Here is a 19669-nt window from a genome sequence, read left to right as displayed (position 1 = left end):
CACTCAGCATGTCTCAAGATGGCGCCGCCTGTAAAGGAAAACCTCCTACTCCAGCCTCTTCGCCTCGACCGAGTTCCTCTCCCTCGGTCATTTCGACGGGTGAGTCCCCCACTGCTCTCTCTAAAGCGGATTTGGATGTAAGCCTAGAAGCCATGTATACCAGACTGGCATCAAAATTCCAAACTGAGCTACATAAGACTTCCCACACATTATCCCAGGAAATCGCGGCCTTAGGCTCACGTACTGAGCTCCTGGAAACTAAACATGACGAGCTAGCTTTAGCATACAACGACCTAAGTCGAGAACATGAATCCCTGACCCTGGCCCTGTCAGCCATCCAAACGCAAGTCGAGGACCTCGACAACAGAAATAGGCGCAATAATCTGCGTCTACGAGGCATCCCGGAGTCCGAGACTGACCTGATACCAACTGTTATCAGACTCTTTAAGTCACTCCTGCCTGACCGGGACTCTGCTGCTTTTAAATGTGACCGTATTCACAGAGCCCTACGCCCGAAACCCCCGGACGATAAACCTCCCAGGGATATCGTCCTATGCATGAAGGACTTTCTCATCAAGGAGGAAATCCTAAGAGCCGCCCGAAACAAACCACGGATAACGCTGGATGACCATCTTATCCAGATATACCCGGACATTTCTCCGACGACCCTGGACAGAAGAAGAGGCCTAAAAGAAATCACCACTGCACTTCAATCTGCGCACATTCGATATCGGTGGGGATTCCCATTTAAACTGCAGGTCCCTCATAATGGCACCACTCTTTCTGCTACCACTCTACATGAAGGCCATGAAATTCTAGTGAAACTGGGTCTCCTAGACGCTGCTGCAATCAGACGCCCTCCTTCTACACCTCGCCAAGCACCAATCTGGCAAACACCACCACCCAGAAGAGACAGGAGAAGGATTCGATATGACATCGGAGAGAATCCCATTGCTCCACTACGCTGATGAACTGCTACCTCACATAAGTTCTGATCATCCTGCACCAAATTTACTACGCACTTTTAGCGCGACTGTCCCTTGGAGCTGTTCGATGTGTTCCCCTCCCAGCAAGAGAAGTTTTTTTTTTTCTCACAGTTTCGCTGGGATCGAGACCTAGTTGTCTCGCAAGTTACTGATTTTTGTGTCAGGAAGAGTACCCTTTTTTTTTTTTTTTTATTACTCTACCTGACCCAGGTTAGATGTGGTCTTCCATGTCCCTTTTTCTACATCATTTTTGTTATTTGTTTTCTCTTTTTCTGATTTTTGGGTTTTTAGATGATATTAATTTTTATTTTTTAGCTAGTCTGACAAGTCACAACCTGAACCTCTTTCAAAACCTATGGCTCCTCTATGGATCCACTGATACTGCTTTTGTTGTTCTGCTACCTTCTATGCGTGCCTTTGGGGCGTATGGTTGGCGGTGTGGATGTGTGGTGGTACCCCTGCTGGATGAGCTCCCCCCTAATCTAAATCTACACTACTGCCTCCTAGGAGGGTTTCTCCTTAGCCCTCATACTCGAAATAGGACCCTAATTATTGAAAATGACCATTACATGTATCTCACATAACGTGAAGGGATTTAATTCCCCTATGAAGAGACGCAAAGCCTTCGATATGTATGGGAAGATTGGTGCTAAAATTCTCCTGTTACAGGAAACTCATTTTGCCCATTTCTCACACCCTAAATACTTCCATAGAAACTATCCGCAATCATTCTATACCCTATATTCATCCAAAAGCAGGGGTGCCGCCATCTTCTTGCATGCTTCCCTTCCCATTGAGGTTACACAATGCTTCAAGGACAAGGAAAGCAGATTTGTGATTATAAAAGGTTTACTACATAATAAGGAAATCACTATTGCTAGTGTTTACGCCCCTAACGATGCTCCCTCCTCCTTTTTTAAAATTTTCTTTGACAAACTGACCAGCCTGAACTCTCCTCATATTATAATAGGGGGAGACTTCAACCTGGTGGCCAACCCCACGCTGGATAGATCTGCTTCCACCATGATTTCAAAAGCATTCCCCAGATCTCTCACCCAAGGCCTCTTGGAACACCAGCTGGTCGATACTTGGAGAGCCCATAATACCAGTCATAAGGAGTTCACTTTTTACTCTCATCCCCACAAGAGTTACGCTAGATTAGACTACATATACACCACCCCGATAATTTTGGCGAATTCCAACAAAGCAATGATTTATCCGTGTGTTTGGTCTGACCACCAGGTGACTTCTTTTACTACTGAATTTATTGGTTTGGCCCCAACACCTTATATTTGGAGACTGAATGAAGCTTTGCTGTCAGATATCCTAGTCGAATCTGACACTGCTAAATCCATTGAGGAATACTTCTCCCTTAATGCCCTCCCAGACACCCCCCCCTCTATTTTATGGACTGCCCATAAAGCCGTTATAAGGGGTAAATTAATCAGTATAGCCTCCTCCCACAATAAGAATCACAGACAAAGGATTTTGACCCTCACCACTGAGCTAGATCGCATATACAAAGACACGGAAAAGCTAGGCTTAGAATCTACTAGAAAAACAATAGACCAAAAACGCCTTGACCTAGATTCCCTCCTATCCTCCAAAATTGAAAAAGAACTCCGTTGGTCCAAAGCTAAAATCCTATTGCATAATAATACCTCCTCCACCTTATTCGCCAGAAAACTAAATCAGTCAACCCGACCCACACATGTATATAAACTCTCTTCTAGTACAGGCCATCCCACCTCTCACCCCAAGGAAGTACTCCGTATATTTGAACAATTTTACTCCTCCCTTCTCTCTCCGAACCCCAATCACCCTTCCCCAGCGGATGACGCATGGTTTCAGGATCTGCACATCCCCTCTCTCTCTGCCTCACAAGTGGAGAAGCTCAATGCCCCTGTCACCACCTCAGAGGTTCTCAATGTCATTAAATCCCTAAGATCAGGCTCTGCGCCAGGCCCTGATGGATTTTCAGCCATCTATTACAAAAAATTTGCTCCCTTACTCTCCCCCAGCCTAGTTCAATTATTTAATTGGATCCTACAAGGAGGTGACTTCCCTGAAGAAATGTTGCTGGCAAATATGTCCCTAATCCCCAAACCCAATAAAAATCATTTACTCCCACAAAATTATAGGCCGATTTCAGTTATGAACATTGACGTAAAGATCTTTAGCAGAATACTCGCAGACAGATTAGCTTCTATAATTTCAACCCTTATCTCACCCTTCCAGTCAGGATTCATCCCACACAGATTTATAACAGATAACATTAGACTAGCCACTAACATTATCCAAGACTCCAATTTAAATTCCCGTAAATTATTTCTTCTTGGCCTGGACATACACAAGGCGTTCGATAGTGTTTCCTGGAAATATCTTAATTCACTCCTTCAACGTATGGGATTCCGTGATGAATTTTTACAAGGATTCTCTGCCCTATATGCAAACCCAAAAACCCGCATTAAAATCCCTGGTTGTAACTCTGAGTTCTTCCCTATAGGTAGAGGCACACGCCAGGGTTGCCCACTTTCCCCCCTAATCTTTGCCCTTGCCCTGGAACCCCTGGCCATAGCGATTCTGAACAATCAAAACATCTCAGGTTACACCAAGGGCCCCTCGTCTTATAAGTTCTGTATGTACGCAGACGACGTCCTTCTATTTCTAACAAACCCCCACATTTCCATACCGAACCTACTCCAAACGCTATCTTATTTTGCTGGGGTCTCCGGCCTCAGGGTCAATGTCTCGAAATCTATCGCCCTCCCACTGGGCTTTTCCCCAACAGAATTACAACAATTCAAACAGACTTTCCATTTCGTATGGAAAGAATCGTCTCTATCATATCTGGGCATTGATCTGGCAGGAGACCTCAGCAAACTCTTTGACTACAATTACCCCCCCATGATATCTAAACTGAAGAAAACGCTCCACTCCTGGTCTCAGCTGTGTATATCCTTCCTGGGCAGAATCACAGCTCTGAGAATGGTGATACTTCCCAGATTGTTGTATCTCTTTCGTTCCCTCCCCATCAGAGTGTCTAAATCTTATCTCCACACTATTCAAACATTTATGAACAAATTCATTTGGCAAAGTAAGGCACCTAGATTTGCGAAAGAGGTTCTCTACCGTTCCTCTAAAAGTGGAGGCTTGGGAGTCCCCCGCATCTGGCATTATTATATTGCTTGTAGACTTGCACAACAAGCTCAGTGGAACATCAGAGATTCCAAGGTCCCTTGGGTAAAATTCGAACAAGACTCTATCTCCCCATTATACTTACCGGGCCTGATGTGGTCTTCCGGCCCCCTACTCACAGAAGTTTCTAACAAAAACCTAATAGTCAAGGTCAGCTTAGCTCTCTGGAACAGGTACAAAGACAAATACAACCTCATCTCTCATCCATCCCTAGGGGCATCCTATATAGGAGACCCAAGATTCCCAACTGCCTTCTCCCATCCGGAAGTATTTGAGATATGGACCCAACACAACCTTATCACCTTAAAAGACTTCTTGATAAACTCTAAATTCACCTCATTTGAGTCCCTCAAATCTCGTCATCTTATCCCGGATAGGGAATTCTATCACTTTCTCCAAATAAGACATTTCTTTCAAAAACACTATCCCACCCCCCCCTCAGATCACTCGACACTATATGAGGATTTGTGTCATACTGCTCCTCGCCAAAAAGGCCTTATCTCACAGATCCATAGCTCCCTGGTCGCAGTGGAAGATTCTCCCCCCCTGAAATACAGATCCCAATGGGAACATGATTTGGCTCTTGATCAAAACACCATTGACTGGGACAGGGGATGGACGAACATTTGTAAAAGCTCGAAATCCCTCTCCATAAAGGAAACAGCCATCAAACTCATGACGAGATGGTATTATACCCCTACACGCATCCAAAAAATCTACCCACAATCTTCTCCCCAATGCTTTAGGGGTTGTACCCAATTAGGCACCTACCTACACATTTTCTGGGAATGTGAAAAATTACAGCCCACATGGACGGAGGTTCTTAAACTGATAGACAGATTAGTGGGAAACCCTATCAATCTTACATTCCAACATTGCATCCTATTTCAAGATGTGCCTAAGATCACCAAACCCCAGCTGCGGTTAGTCCACTCAATATGTATTGCTACGCTCTGGTGTATTGCTCTTCACTGGAAATCTCCCTCAATACCTTTTGCACAAATTATTGCTCGTATAGATTCTATTAAGGAAACTGAAAAGATCTTTCACACCCTTCATGATTCCATACCTATCTTCGATATTAAATGGAACCCTTGGTTCTTGTTCAGGCTAAATGACTGATATTGTAACATTATACATGACTATGCTACGCTTTATTCCTGATCTCTCTATTTCTTTTTCTTTGTATAATTTTATGTCTTTACCTTTTTCCCTTGAGTTTTTTCTTTTCTTTCCTTATAATTTACTATTGGTCCCCTCCCCTCTGGTTTTATTATGTTTAATTAGCTAAATTTGACCTTTTACCGATACAGAATGTAACTCAACTTATTTGTGTTATGATAGGTTCTTCATACTGATTTCACTGTGAATGTACATTCTAGATTTGACATTGTATGTTTATCATATGTCATTGTAGGACATTGTTCCTAATGATACCTGATATGTACAGGTTTTCTTTTCAATAATCTCAATAAAAACCTTTTGAAAACAAAAAAAAATATTATATATAAAATATAGAAATCACAAACAATACACACCTGTTATTTAGTAGAATATTTGAGCATTTAATATCCCTGTGCAAAAAGTTCTTCTTATGACAGTAGTCCAAACCTTCCATAAGTTGCTTCATAAAAGACTTTATGTGAAGTTCATTGAAGTGCACTAATCCTGATTCCAGCAGACCCATCAAGTCGTGATCCATATATTCAAACACCAAATAAAAAGCTCCTGCAAGCATAAAAAATCATTTTCTTATTACACTAAAAAGGCCATTTATAAAACTCAAGTGAAACCTGGCATTTACTTTCTGCCATGACTCAACAAATTATTCTAGCTAAGGTTTTGACAGAGGGAGAGCACTTGAAGGAAACTTGTAGTGAGAGAATTACCGAGGCTGCTATTGCTCATCTTCTCAGAAAAATAGAAGTTATGTACTGACCGTAAAATCTGTTTCTTATGATTCCATTGAGGGACACAGAAAATATTCAATTTTAATCTGCTGCTCACAGGATGATTGCAAACTGGAAAAAAAAAGCTGTAGGCCAGCCCTGGATAACCCCTCCTTTTACCAGCATGCTTCAAGTTTTGTAGCAAATGAAGTCAATGAAATCCAACAACAGGATTTTACTGCGAGTTCAAAATTCCTTTTTTCTTCTTGTCCATTGAGGGACAAAGCAAGTCTTTCACCTCTGGAATGTCCAAATCAGTTTTGCTAAGGGGTAAGCACACAGCAAACAAATGCCAACAGACCCAAGAAAATTCAGCTCAAGGCTGGCTGAAGGACTTTATGCCTGAAGTTGGCATCAGAAGAAGTCCCAATATTCACCTGGTAGAACTTGGCCTTAATGTACACGGGACGTTTTAAAACCTCCCATGAACGATTTAACTTAACAGATAAAAACATCCGCTTTGCCGCGTTTAGCCACGCTTGCATTTAGGAGTGTTTTTAAATTATTATTTTTTCAAATAGTTAAAAATGTATCTCCATGAAAAACACCTGTAATCGAAAATGCGGCTAAACGCGAGTTACCGCGTTTAAAGGCATTTGGTATTTCAAATGCCTCTATACATCCGTCCTAAACGCATTTTTTTTTTGCTTTACAAAAAATTCTTCTAAACTCAACTGCCTAGAAACAACCCTGTGTACACGTACTGATAAGATAACAGTGAGAGTTCAGGGGCAGCTGAAAAAAAAAAACCCAACTGCTCCTAAACGTCCGTTTACCAGCAGCAGTGTACATGAAGCCATAGAGAATGTATAAGGCTAGGTTCACACTATTGAGGGTGGTTGCGATAGTCACACCCACCCACAGGTGGTCTTAAGGGCTTTAAAAAGATCCTAGATTGAGAATAGCACTGATGGAAGCATTGGGATGAACTTCACAGTGGTGCATACTGCAACAATTTGGAAGTAATGGCAGAAGACTGACTCCTCAGTGGTAAGCTCATCCGATGAAGAGGCCACCCAGACAGCTTGTGGCTCTTAGCAATGCAGAAGCAGCAGCAAGGGGATGCTTCCTCAACATTATATGGGGTGAAACAATAGAGAGTGCAACACTCCAGTCAGCATATGAAGTCAGTGCTCAGTCTCAACATTAACCCCTTCCTTGGTGGAAACCAGTTGGAAAGGAGGAAATATCAAATTTTATTATTTTGCTTTATCTGATCTCAGTACTTTAACTTCATAAGCTGCATTGCTTGTTCTGTGTCAATGATTTAGAAACTGCTGATCTGCATTAAAGCCTCTAGGGAGCAGGACAGCCAAGCAGGTTGCGTTTTCAAAAATAGAGTTACAATAGAAGCCTCTATATTTTCTCAGTGCAAGCTTCCTTTAAGTAGATCCCAGCAGGTGTGTTGCTTTTATTTGCACAGTATTAGGATTACTTACAGTAGGTCTTTAGTTTATGCATTTCTGAGTATACAAAACATTACTTGTCTCCTAAATAATTCACGATTTGTGAGCCTCTTAAAGCTGGGTTCACACACATGCGAATTGGATGCGGATTTCGCTGCATCCAATTCGCATGACAGGCAAGTGTGACCGACTCTCAATGGAAATGGTTCACACATGATCGGGGAAGCCACGATCCAGATTGAAAATGGGTCCAGTGCGTGTTTGGGTCCAGTTTAGGTGCGAATTCAGGCAAAAATTCAGACTTGAATTGCACCTGAACCAGCGAAGAGACACACGGATCCCAGGCACAAACCTGCGGCTGCATATGTGCAAACCCAGCCTTAAACGAGAAACTGAAAGCTGAATTTTCAAATCTCAGATATTTGAATTGTGGCACTAACAGAAAAAGAAGCATACAGGGTGAACAGCAAAACCACTGCTTAGCTGTCAGTGGAAGGTATTTACTAAAGCTGGAGAGTGCAAAATCTGGTGCAACTCTGCATAGAAACCAATCAGCTTCCAAGTTCCATTTCCAAACCTTCAATTAAAAAAAACTGAAGTTAAAAGCTGATTGGCTACAATGCACAGCTGCATCCGATTCGGACTGCACCAGTGTAAGTAAATCTACCCCAGTGCCTTGTAGTGTTCTGACTACTCGCCTGCCCACATATCTCTCTCTTTTGCTCTTCAGCCCACTGTGCCTGCAATGCTGACACAAACAGTGGCATCAGACCATTCTAATCATTCCCACACAAAAACGCTGCTGTTCTATGGATTTTTTTACGCTGCCAGATTCATGTAAACTGGATCTTGCCAGTAAAGAAAAAGGCAGAACAGTTGCGTTATGCCTGTCTTCGACTCTCACCTACTTCTCTCTCAATCTACTGCCCTCTAACCTATCTTTACAGAAATAGCATTGTGCCCGGCTGCTCAATGTGCCTGCCATACAGAAGGTAAACAGGGTGTAGCAATGGTGTTCTGTGCCTTTCAGAACACCATCAAGGCAATTATTCGCCGTCATCATGTTAGGACCTTTCAATTTAATATTTTACAGTTTCAAGGAAAGTTGTTTTTGCTTTATTACATGAGGTCCGAGACAGAGCTTTAGATCTGCTAATTCTGTTATCCAGAGCTCAGCTTTAAATGGGTTTTATTTTAAGTAATGTACATTAAAATCTAATAAAATTTGCTTGCCCAGTAACTAATCATTAGCAATGTGTGAAACAAGCAACGCCTTCTGAAAAATCAATCACTTCAAACTATTCAGGTTGTATTGGCTCATTTTTCAGTGGTGTTTCTCTGTGAAATGTGTCAAAGTAAGATAAAAAAAAATAAAATAAAAAAAATGAAAGGAATGCCCATGAATTTGTATATAAACAGCATATACGAATATAAACAAACAGCATTACCTTTATCTTTCTTAAAGTCTACCGCATCTTCTTTGTCTGTGACTATTTCCTTCATGTTAATAATGCTCTGGTGGTTTAGCTGACGAAGGATCTTAATTTCTCTGATAGCTGTGATGGGGAAACCTTCCTTCTCATTGTCCAAGCGCACTTTCTTCAAAGCCACCATTTCTCCTTTTGTTTTTTGTTTTTTTATGACAAAGCAGGAGGAAACAGTTACTATAAGTTATACAATAAGCAGATTGCATCACTTCAGTCCTTTTAGCCATGCCTAAACAACTCTTTGCCTTTAAGGCTAAAGCTCACACACACACACAGGCCAAATATTGGGTGGCATTAGTCGGTTGAATAGAAACCGGTCGACATCTGGCCCGAGGGTCCGGCTTCTATCGAAGGGGAATAACCGAAAAAGGTCTGCTGATTGGCATCTGATCAGCCCTTTCAACCAATGGCTGAGAGGGCTGACCGGTGTTTTCTGACAGGGGGTCAGCACCCCCCACCAGAACACAATAGCTCAGCAGGGAGGTCACTGTACTAACATTGGATTGTTAGTACAGGATCTCCTCCCGAGCTCTACAGTTTTAGCCCGTTGGATTGAATGGGGAAAAAAAAAAAAAAAGTCAGTCTGTACTAAACTTTAGTCTACCTAAAAATAATAAAATGTGCATACTGTTTATTTGCAGAAAAAAAAAAAATGTGCCATTTGGGGGTGGAGTCATCCAATTGGCACTGTGTTACATCCTGACAATGGGTTTAACACGGTCCTAAAGTGATTCCCTAAAAGTGATTTTCAGACACTGGGCAATTTAAAAATTCTTAGTTTATATTTTTTTTTTCCAGGAGGTTACCATGACTTTGACTTGCTTCTGAAATAAATCATCAACACATATTACATTTTCAGTTCAGTTAATGAAAGTTGCACGCGAAAAAGGAAATGTGACATGGATATTGGAGGCCGTCATAACAGACTTCATTTTCTCATAATGCTACTTCCCTGGCAGTCATGATGGGCCCATATCATAGTTTTTTTTTTTTGTTTTGTTTTTTTTTTAAGAAAAACTCAAGGCATATTTTTTGTTCTGTTTATAAGCAATACTTACCTCACCTGAGGTATAACCTACCACCAAGATCACGATCTGTCTTTATTTTAAAAGACGCCACACAGCTGTACTTCTGCCTGCTGCGTGGTCAAGCAAAGTGGGGGATATACAAATAACACTACCCCTCTCGTGTAGGAAAGCCACAGCTCTCAAACGCACTGGCTGAAGTTCAGCAACAGCTTGCTAATTGGTGTATATAAACAAAGATATAATAGGACAGAGGAGAGACCCAGACATAGGATATATATACCTTATGGGAGGTAACTCATTTTTACAAACCCCAAATGAAGAAAGAAAATACTGATTTAACAACTTGCTGACCGCCCGCCCACCCACCTGCAATGTACTGTAGACAGACGGCCCGCGCAGGCACAGCGATGTACCTGTATGTCACTGCCTGCTTCTGGGTTTAGGGTGAGGGCACGCACACCCACCTGCCAACTCCCGCTGTGATTGTACACAGCGAGAGTCTGTCAGCAAGTCCTGGCCAATGATTCATGGCCGGAACCTGCTGATCAGTTGTGTGCAATCAAAGCCCAGAGACCTGTGTTGATGATCAACACAGGGCTCTGTACAGAGGAAATTACCTCTCTGTTTCTTATATCTGCAAAGGAGAGAGAAGAAACAAAGATCTGCAGTAAAAAGCAGCACACATTACACACTATTAGGCACAAATTTAACCCCTCAATCGCCCTAGATGTTAACCCCTTCCGCGCTAGTGTCATTAGTACAGTGAATATTATTAGCACTCATCTCTGTATAAGAGTTATGGTGATGTCAGTTCCCCCACCAGCATCAGTTAGTTTTAGACTGCCCGCCACACTATCATAGTCCCATTATCGGTTGCTGATAATCGCCATTACTAGTATAAGAAAAAAAAAAAAAAAAACACATTCTAATACACATATACATACACACATACCATAGTTTGTAGTAGCTAGAACTTTCATGCAAATCAATCAATATACACTTATTGGGATTTTTTTTTTTCATCAAAGACATGTAACAAAATACATTTTGGCCAAAGTTTATAAAGAAAATAGGATTTTTATAACAGCTTACCTGTAAAATCCTTTTCTTGGAGTACATCATGGGACACAGAGCTTAAGTAATAACTTAATGGGTATATAGGCACCTTCAGGTGATGGACACTGGTATACCCAATCCAGAAAGTTTACTCCCTATATAACCCCTCCTCCTACCAGGAGTACATCAGTTTTTGTAGCAAAGCAATATACTTAAACCCCAAAAAGAGGAGAGGGACCTCTGTGTCCCATGATGTATTCCAAGAAAAGGATTTTACAGGTAAGCTGTTATAAAAATCCTATTTTCTTTATCAAACATCATGGGACACAGAGCTTAATAACTTAATGGGACGTCCCATAGCAATGCTATTTGAGGGGAGGGAGACACAACCCACAGGGTACCCCCAGACTTGAGGACTTATACTGCTGCCTGCAGCACATTGCGCCCGAAAGAGGTATCCTCCCACCTCCTTACATCCACTTGATAAAACTTGGTGAATGTATATACTGAAAACCAAGTTGCGGCCTTACAGATCTGAGCCATGGAGGCCTGGTGACGCACTGCCCAAGAAGCACTAACTGACCTGGTAGAGTGCGCTTTGACTTGAAAAGGGGGAATCTTGCCCCTTAAATTATAAGTCTGAATTATAACTTGCCGAATCCACTTAGCAACAGTGGATTTCGACGCTGCCTGTCCTTTCTTAGGACCCTCTGACAGAATAAACATAAGTCTTACGAATCTGAGCAGTCGTCTTTAAATAGACTTTGACCGCTCTCGCCACATCAAGGCAATGTAGTGACTTTTCTTCCCTGGAACATTGTTTTGGAAAAAACTATGGCAGGATGTCTTGGCTCAGGTGGAAACCTGAGACCACTTTTGGCAAAAAGTCTGGACGAGGGCGCAACACCACTCTGTCCTCATGAATAATCAAGTATGGATCTTTACAAGAAAGAGCAGCCAATTCCGAAATCCTCCTTGCTGAGGATATAGCAACCAAGAACACCAACTTCCTTGTCAGAAAGACTAAGGGAATATGTTGTATTGGTTCAAATGGCTGTTTTTGTAACACTGACAAAACTAAGTTCAAGTCCCAAGGGCTCAAAGGTGATTTAACTGGTGGATTAATCCACATCACCCCTTGCATAAAACCCCGGACTAAAGAATGTGTAGCAAGCGGTCTTTGAAATAAGACCGATAAAGCTGAGACTTGGCCTTTAATAGTACTCAAGGCCAACTTCATCTCTACCCCCAATTGTAGAAAGCCAAGAATTCTGCCTATGATATATCTCCGAGGGTGCCAACCCTTGGATTCACACCAGGAAACATAAGCCCTCCAGACTCTATAATATATAGTTCTGGAAGCTGGCTTCCTTGCATTAACCAAAGTAGAGACAACTGACCCGGAAAGCCCACGTTTCTTCAGAATGTGGGTTTCAATAGCCAAGCCATTAAATTTAGCGTTCGTAAGGTAGGATGGAATATCAGCCCCTGTGAGTGTAGGTCTGGCCGTAGTGGAAGGGACCATGGATCCTCCACTGCCATCTTTACGATTTCTGCATACCATGACCTTCTGGGCCATACTGGTGCTACCAGAATTACCAGCTTTCTTTCCAGCTTGAACCTGCAAAGAAGTCGAGGCGGCAACTGAATAGGGGGAAATGCATAGATCAGTGAGAACTGATCTCACGGGGTCACCAACGCATCTGTTCCGCATACAAGTGGATCCCTTGTCCTGGACACAAAGTTGATCAACGTCTTGTTGAATCTGGACGCTAGAAGATCTACATACGGCGTCCCCCATCTTTGGCAAACAGCCTGAAAAATGTCGGGGTGAAGAGACCATTCCCCGGGAATAACAGCTGGCGACTCAGGTAGTTCGCCTGCCAAATCTCTAATCCTGGAATGAAGACTGCGGATAGGCACGGAACATTCCTTTCTGCCCAAATTAGAATATGGTTCCTCTGTCTGCGCTGCAAGACTCTTGGTGCCCCCTTGGTGATTGATATAGGCCACCGCTATGGCATTGTCAGATTGGATCCTAACAGGACAATCCCTTAACCTGGAAGTTCAGGCCTTCAGAGCCAGACGCACTGCCCGAATCTCTAGGATATTGATTTCGGCTCTTGACCACTGTTCATGGACAGTTGTCTTCTCTAGTACTGCTCCCCAGCCCAAAAGGCTGGCATCTGTCATTATTACCACTTTCCAGATAACAGGTCTGAAGGATTTTCCTTTCAGCAGATTCTGGGTTAGTAACCACCAACTGAGGCTTTGGGACACCCTTGGGGGCAGCCGCACTAGCAAGTCTAAAGCTTGAATTGTTTTGTTCCAAGCAGGCAGGATACTGTTTTGTAACAGTCTTGAATGGTAACTGGACATAGGGAACCGCTTTGAATGAAGCCACAGTCCTTTCCTAGCAACTTCATGCAAAAGCGAATAGAGGGATCGCTTTTTGACCTAACCATCCGCACCAGCTCTCTTATGGAGTTGATTTTTGTCTGAGGCAAGAACACCTTTTTCTGGGTTGTGTCTATGATCAGACCAAGGTACTCCAGCCTTTTTATTGGTTTTAAGAAAGATTTCTCTAGGTTGAGAATCCAACCCAAACTTTCCAGGTAACTGGTTGTAATGTGCGTGCTTTGCTCCAAACGAGCCACCGACTGGTCTATTAGCAATAGATCGTCTAGGTACGCCAAGACTGTTATGCCCTGTGCCCTTAACCTGGCTAGAGGTGGGGCCAGAACTTTTGTAAACACCCTGGGTGCTGTAGCTAGCCCGAAGGGCAAGGATACAAACTGGAAATGCTGCTGTTCTACCTCGAACTGCAGAAACCTTTGGTGAGCGGAAAATATAGGAACATGCAAATATGCATCCCTGATATCGACAGATGCCAGAAATTCTCCTGCTTGTAGGATAGAAACCACTGACCTGATCGACTCCATGCAAAAGGAGCAAATCTTCAGGAACTGATATAGATTTTTTGGATCTAGAATGGGTCTGACATCTCCATTTTTGGTACTGTTTTGGTACTGTAAAGAGGTTTGAATAAAACCTGAAACCTTGCTCTACTGTGGGGATCTGTATGATCACCCCCTGAGCCATTAATCGGTCTAGTGCCCGAAACAGAGATTGCCTTTTCCCTGGATCTTTGGGAATGTTTGACCTCAGAAAAAGAGACGGTGGAAAGTCCCAAAACTCCAGCTTGTACCCCAGAGTTACCGTGGAGATGACCCATCTGTCGTGAATTTCCTCTTGCCAGACTTCTGAAAACTGCAGAAGTCTTCTCCCAACCCTGGCAAGGGGGGCGCCTCTTCATAATGAGGCTTTAGGATTCTGCTTTGCAGGTTTCCGGCCCCAGGACTTCTTTTGAGCCTGGGCCTGACCTTGAGGTTTTCCTCTAGAGTCTGCTGGCGGAGGCCGTCGCCACTGCCTAGAGGCGGAAGCCCCTGGCGCAGGAGAAAGAGCCTGTTTAAATGAAGGGTGTTTATGCTTTTTTTTGACTGGCAAAAGAGTACTTTTCCCACTAGAATTTTTTTTGGATGTATTTGTACAAATCATCCCCAAATAGCCGATCCCCATGAAAAGGAAAGCCAGTCAGGAGCTTTTTTCATGGTGCTTCGGCTGACCAATTTTTTAACCACAGGATTCTATGCATGTGTACTAGCATAAGCATAAAGTGGGATGCCTGGTGAATTGAATCTTTAATGGCATCTATGGCAAAGCATAATGCTGTTGGTAGTTCGGCCAAATCCCGGGCTTGTTGTGCAGGAACCTCTTTAAGGGCCTTTCTAAATTGGGTCCTTTAGGGATTGACAGACGCCTACTGCTGTGACTGCCGGCTGAGTAACGACACCTTCCAAGGAAAAAGCGGATTTTAACAGGAATTCCAACCTTTTATATGTTGGATCCTTAAGCATCTGTGCATTGTCTACTGGACAAGTTAGACTTTTATTCACACTGGAAATCTCAGCGTCAACTGCTGGTAACTTCCATTTTTTGGTGAATTTCTCCTCCATGGGATAGAGAACTGAAAATCTCTTTGGAGGAAGAAAATGCTTATACGGGTGATCCCATTAAGCATAAATAAGCTGCTCTAGTAATGCATGGACAGGAAACGCATGCCAAGGCTGTGAAGGTGTTAAGGAACCCAAAGAAAGAAACCGAGCTTTCAGCAGACTGCATTAGGGGTAGCATGAAAGTAGAACGAACCATCTGCATAAGAGATTGTATCAGCAACTTCTCAGATTGCGAGGCTGAAAAAGGTTCATCTGCCGTTGTCTCCTCCGCAGAGGAGTCATTGGTTTGTCTTTCCTCCTGATCGCCTGAGGGTAACACCTCATCCTGTGCCCCCTGTTCCCCTTGCAAAGGGTCTAAAGTGGGGGAGGGGGATCCAGCACGCTTCTTATCCATTTGAATGGAGGATGCGATTAAAGGCGCTAATCTTCCTTCCAGGCCCTACAGCGTGGAGGAAAAGACATCTTCAGTCATGTATACAGGCGTTGAGATATGAGAAGCAGCTGCACCATCAGTTAGTTCCAATGGCTCACCCTGGCTTGCCATAATTGGTATTTCAGGCGGGGATGACAGTGTGAAGACACGACTGGAGCTCCTAACGCCTGGGGGTGAAATCTTTGTTTTTTTGTTTTTTGCGGTGTCTTTTTTGGTACGCATAGTCCTAAGCACAAAAGCAGAGGTACTATTAAAAATTGCACTACTTGCTGAACATAGTCATGACAGAATGATGCTGCTATTAAGTTCAGCCTAGTGCTGGGAAAAATGTCCTTCCTGTAGTAGGAATGCCACTTGCAGCCCTTACGTGCCCCACTGCCCGTGTCCCGCCCCTTGCTCCTCCTCGCTATCAGCCGAGGAGAGACTGCTCCAGCTGATTCCTAAGCCTGCTTGTTTGCCGTGCATCCTAGTGGATGTTACACGGCGCCACGCCTAGGCCCCGCCCCTTCGTAAACCCGCCCCCTCCTTTCGTTTGAAAAATATCCCCACGCTCGCAGCTTTCGGGTCCGCAGACCCAACACGAGGGGGGGGGGGGGGGGGGGGGGGGAGGCGGAGCCCACGACACCAGCAGGCAAAAAAAAAAAAAAAACAACTGTCAGAGCAAACTTCGGGACCTCCGCACCCCCACGGCGGGGGGGCGGAGTATTACAAGGGAGGTACACCGCTGAGGTTTCCCTAACCCTCTGGTCCCTTCAGGGGGGAGAAAAAAAGCATCGGCAGATCTCTTACCTGAGAGGAATCCCCCAGCGCAAGCTGCTGCAGCCACACACAGACTGACATTGAGCTTACAGTGAAGACAACAGATTACGGTATGTGCATATACTCCCTCTAGTGGAGAATTAAGGCATGACAAAATTTTTTCCCTTAAAGTGGATGTAAACCCGAAATTTTTTATTTTGATGTCATAATGTAGAGTATAAGATTTCCTATCATTTGAGCCCAATCTTGCCACAAGGAGTTAATCCGGCTCTAAGCAATCCTCTTTTATTGTTCAGCAAGATAAAACTTGACAAACAGAGAAAAACTTTGTCAAATCCTCCCCCTTGCTGTGAGTGACAGGTGATTTACATATCTTGTGCAGTAGCCTAAGACATGCATTATTTTTTAATTCCCATCCCCACTCTTTTCTTCAGCAGCTCTGCAAGGATTGGCTGTTCCACACCTCAGCATGATTTGGCATGCTGAAGTCATGTGGTTACTTTCCTGTCTTTTCACTGGAGGTTAGAGATCATAGCAGAAGTTCAGTGTAAGAAATACACAGAAGAAAATGCATATTGACAAGGGGAGCGTAGAGGTGGGCGGGGAGTCTACTGACATCAAGACTCCACCCACCGAGCTCCAGACAACAGACCCACCCACAGAATCTGCAGTTTTTCAGGTCTCATAACAGATAGAGGGGAGACATTTGACAGGTAAAGATACATGCAGGTGGCATGTATATCCTTATAGATAACCCCTATGGCAGTAGTTTAGAAAGGATGACATTGGGTTTACATCCACTTTAAAGAAGAATTCATAGGTGGACTTTTTAGTTCCTAAGTTTCTTCCCTTAGCTTATCCCCACCGCAGGATTTGCTGATTTACAGGTCACAACCTTCACAACAACAGTCAATCCAACCTTCACCCATCACGGCGTGCCGCGTTTAGTAAACCTTCAAGGACCGGGTCCCTTTTTATCGGGGTTCCACTCCCTTGGACCTGTAAAAGCACCCCGCCAGGAAAAGCTTTTAGGTAATTTAGCATGATCAAAGCCTTGGGCTCTGAGATACAACCCTCAAAGAGGCGTTACAGGCAAAACCTCATGCTTTGTATACGAGGCCCAGGTACCATCCACTTTGGCCTCAGTGGCACTTTGGATGGATCAGGTCTATGGAGGCTATTTAAATCCCGCAAGGATCCCTCCTGGAGCCCCGCAGAGTACATCTTCACTCGTGACCAACACCTTAGAGACTGGCGAAAAAAACGGAGGTACTCCTGGCAGGAGGAGGGGTTATATAGAGAGTGAACTTCCTGGATTGGGTATACCAGTGTCCATCACCTGAAGGTGCCTATATAACCATTACGTTATTACTTACGCTCTGTGTCCCATGATGTACGAGAAGAAATTAAGTTTTGTAGCAGAGTAAAAAAAAAAAAAAAAAATTCTATGACTTTCGTTTACATTTCAAAAAACCCAGTGGTGATCAAATACCACCAAAAGAAAGCTCTATTTGTGTGAAAAAAATATATGATATAAAATTTCATCCGGGTACAGCGTTGCATGACCACACAATTACTAGTTTAAGTAGCACACTACAAAATAGCAAAAAAAAAAAATGTCCTGGTCATGAAAGGGGTAAAACTTTCGAGAGCTCAAGTGGTAAAATCACTGACCTGGAGCAATTTTGTAGCTCAGAGGTTCTGGCAAACATCTTAAAGTATTCTGGCCAAGCAACTGCCATTTACATAAAAACAGTGAGCAATGGCAGCCTCCTTATTACTCAGTAGTGTTTTAGAAGCATTACCTAACATGAAAAATATTAGGAAGCACCATTCTAGATGATATATACTCTTATTTTTAATTTTAGAGTGCATTAAGTACAAATTTAATCTCTGCTGGTATTTGGGTTTTTTTTTGTATTACATGCTCAACAATGAGAAACTAACAACTGATGGATATTCATGTTTTGAAGATATAAGCATTATCTACATTACATGGGTGTTTATTTCAATACAATAACTTAAAGCAGACCCATAGTTAAAAAGGAACTCTAGAAGGTGTTCTGTACCCAAAAAAAAGTAGTCAGAGGGCAAAGGATTAGTCATCAGTGTTGCCCGTGTTGCTTTTGCAGCTGACCCTTCCCTATTTCTAGCACATATAGTTCTGCACTGTATGTGTGAAGGTGGCCACCTTGGTAGAGGCAGAGCTTTGATTACTCATGTCAGAGCCTCCAGAAAGGAAAACAGTGAGCAGCACTCAAATTACAAATTCTCCTGTATCAATCAGAGGCCACTGTGCCTTAGGCCCCTTTCACACATGCTGTTCGATTAGGTCTGCCTGTCAGTTTTTCAAGCAGACCCGATAGGGCCTTCCAGTCTGTTCTATGGAGCAGCGGATGTAACCTGCTGACACCTTCCGCCATCCGTTCTGCCAAAAACAGATGGATAGTAGTCCTATTCCCCATCCGTCCAGCGTATCGAATCGGATGGAAAACGGACAGCCTGTTTCCATTCGATTGCCCCATAGAAGGGAACGGGACTGTGCCCGTGTCAGAGACGTGTCATCCGCCTGCTTGGGGGGGGATAAGCGGAGAGATCCCCTGCTGAGCAAGCGGATTCCGCTTAGCGGAAGCTCCCGTGTGAAAAGGGCCTTAACCCACACATATACAGCCAAGAGGGACAGAAGCACCCTCACATATCAGAAACTGCACCGATGTTTTCAAAAAGGTAGATTTTTCATGGTACTGCTTAGACACTATTAACATTTTTAAAACTTCCTTACTACATATTAAACCCTTGCTTTTTCAGTTCAAGTGGACTTTAACATCTAGAGCTGGCTAAGAGGGTTTTATCATAGCCATTTAATTTGACCATTAGATGCAGCAGAGCTTTTTCTTCTAGCATTACAAATGCCTATCATGACTCTGACATCATCACAGTATCTCTCAGCCACTCCTAATTATTGGATTATGCTGTTGGTGTCATCATGGTACCTTGGTCTGGCAGCAGGAAAAGCTGCTTAGTGATAGAAACAGATGAAAATGTAAGCCTAGGGAAAATAGCAACTATACAATGCCTTCTGTCATTCACAACTGACTAGCCTCGTTTGAAGACTGCTACCCATACACCAGTTGAAAAATCGTTCAAACTGGTTTTCGAAAAACGAACACTCAGCATGAGAGCTAACGATATTGCCATTGTGTAATAACCGAATTTCAAACGATAAATCGTTCAATGGATATAAATGAATCTGTTTCAGGTTTGTTTTTTGCTTCTGAGTCACATATGCGCAGTGTGAACAGTTAATGTTTTTAATGTCGACAAACACATTAACCTTTTCATTTATCATCC

The 19669-nt window shown here is 43.2% G+C and overlaps 1 protein-coding gene across 2 annotated transcripts in view; it reads right to left on the bottom strand.

Annotated features, from left to right (window-relative positions):
- Nucleotides 1–19669, bottom strand: part of CDK13 (cyclin dependent kinase 13) — a 92724-nt gene that overhangs the window by 35693 nt on the left and 37362 nt on the right. For both annotated transcript variants that reach the window (XM_073630527.1, XM_073630529.1), the window contains 2 exons: nucleotides 8988–9158; nucleotides 5723–5912 (listed from right to left, as the gene is read on the bottom strand). In XM_073630527.1, the coding sequence (XP_073486628.1) occupies nucleotides 5723–5912; nucleotides 8988–9158 (361 nt within the window). The remainder of the gene's footprint in view (nucleotides 1–5722; nucleotides 5913–8987; nucleotides 9159–19669) is intronic.

Source organism: Aquarana catesbeiana, linkage group LG05, assembly GCF_042186555.1.
Source record: "Aquarana catesbeiana isolate 2022-GZ linkage group LG05, ASM4218655v1, whole genome shotgun sequence".
NCBI classification, from domain to species: domain Eukaryota; kingdom Metazoa; phylum Chordata; class Amphibia; order Anura; family Ranidae; genus Aquarana; species Aquarana catesbeiana.
The sequence above is the reverse complement of the archived record's forward strand: the minus strand, read 5'-3'. Positions and strand labels throughout refer to the sequence as shown.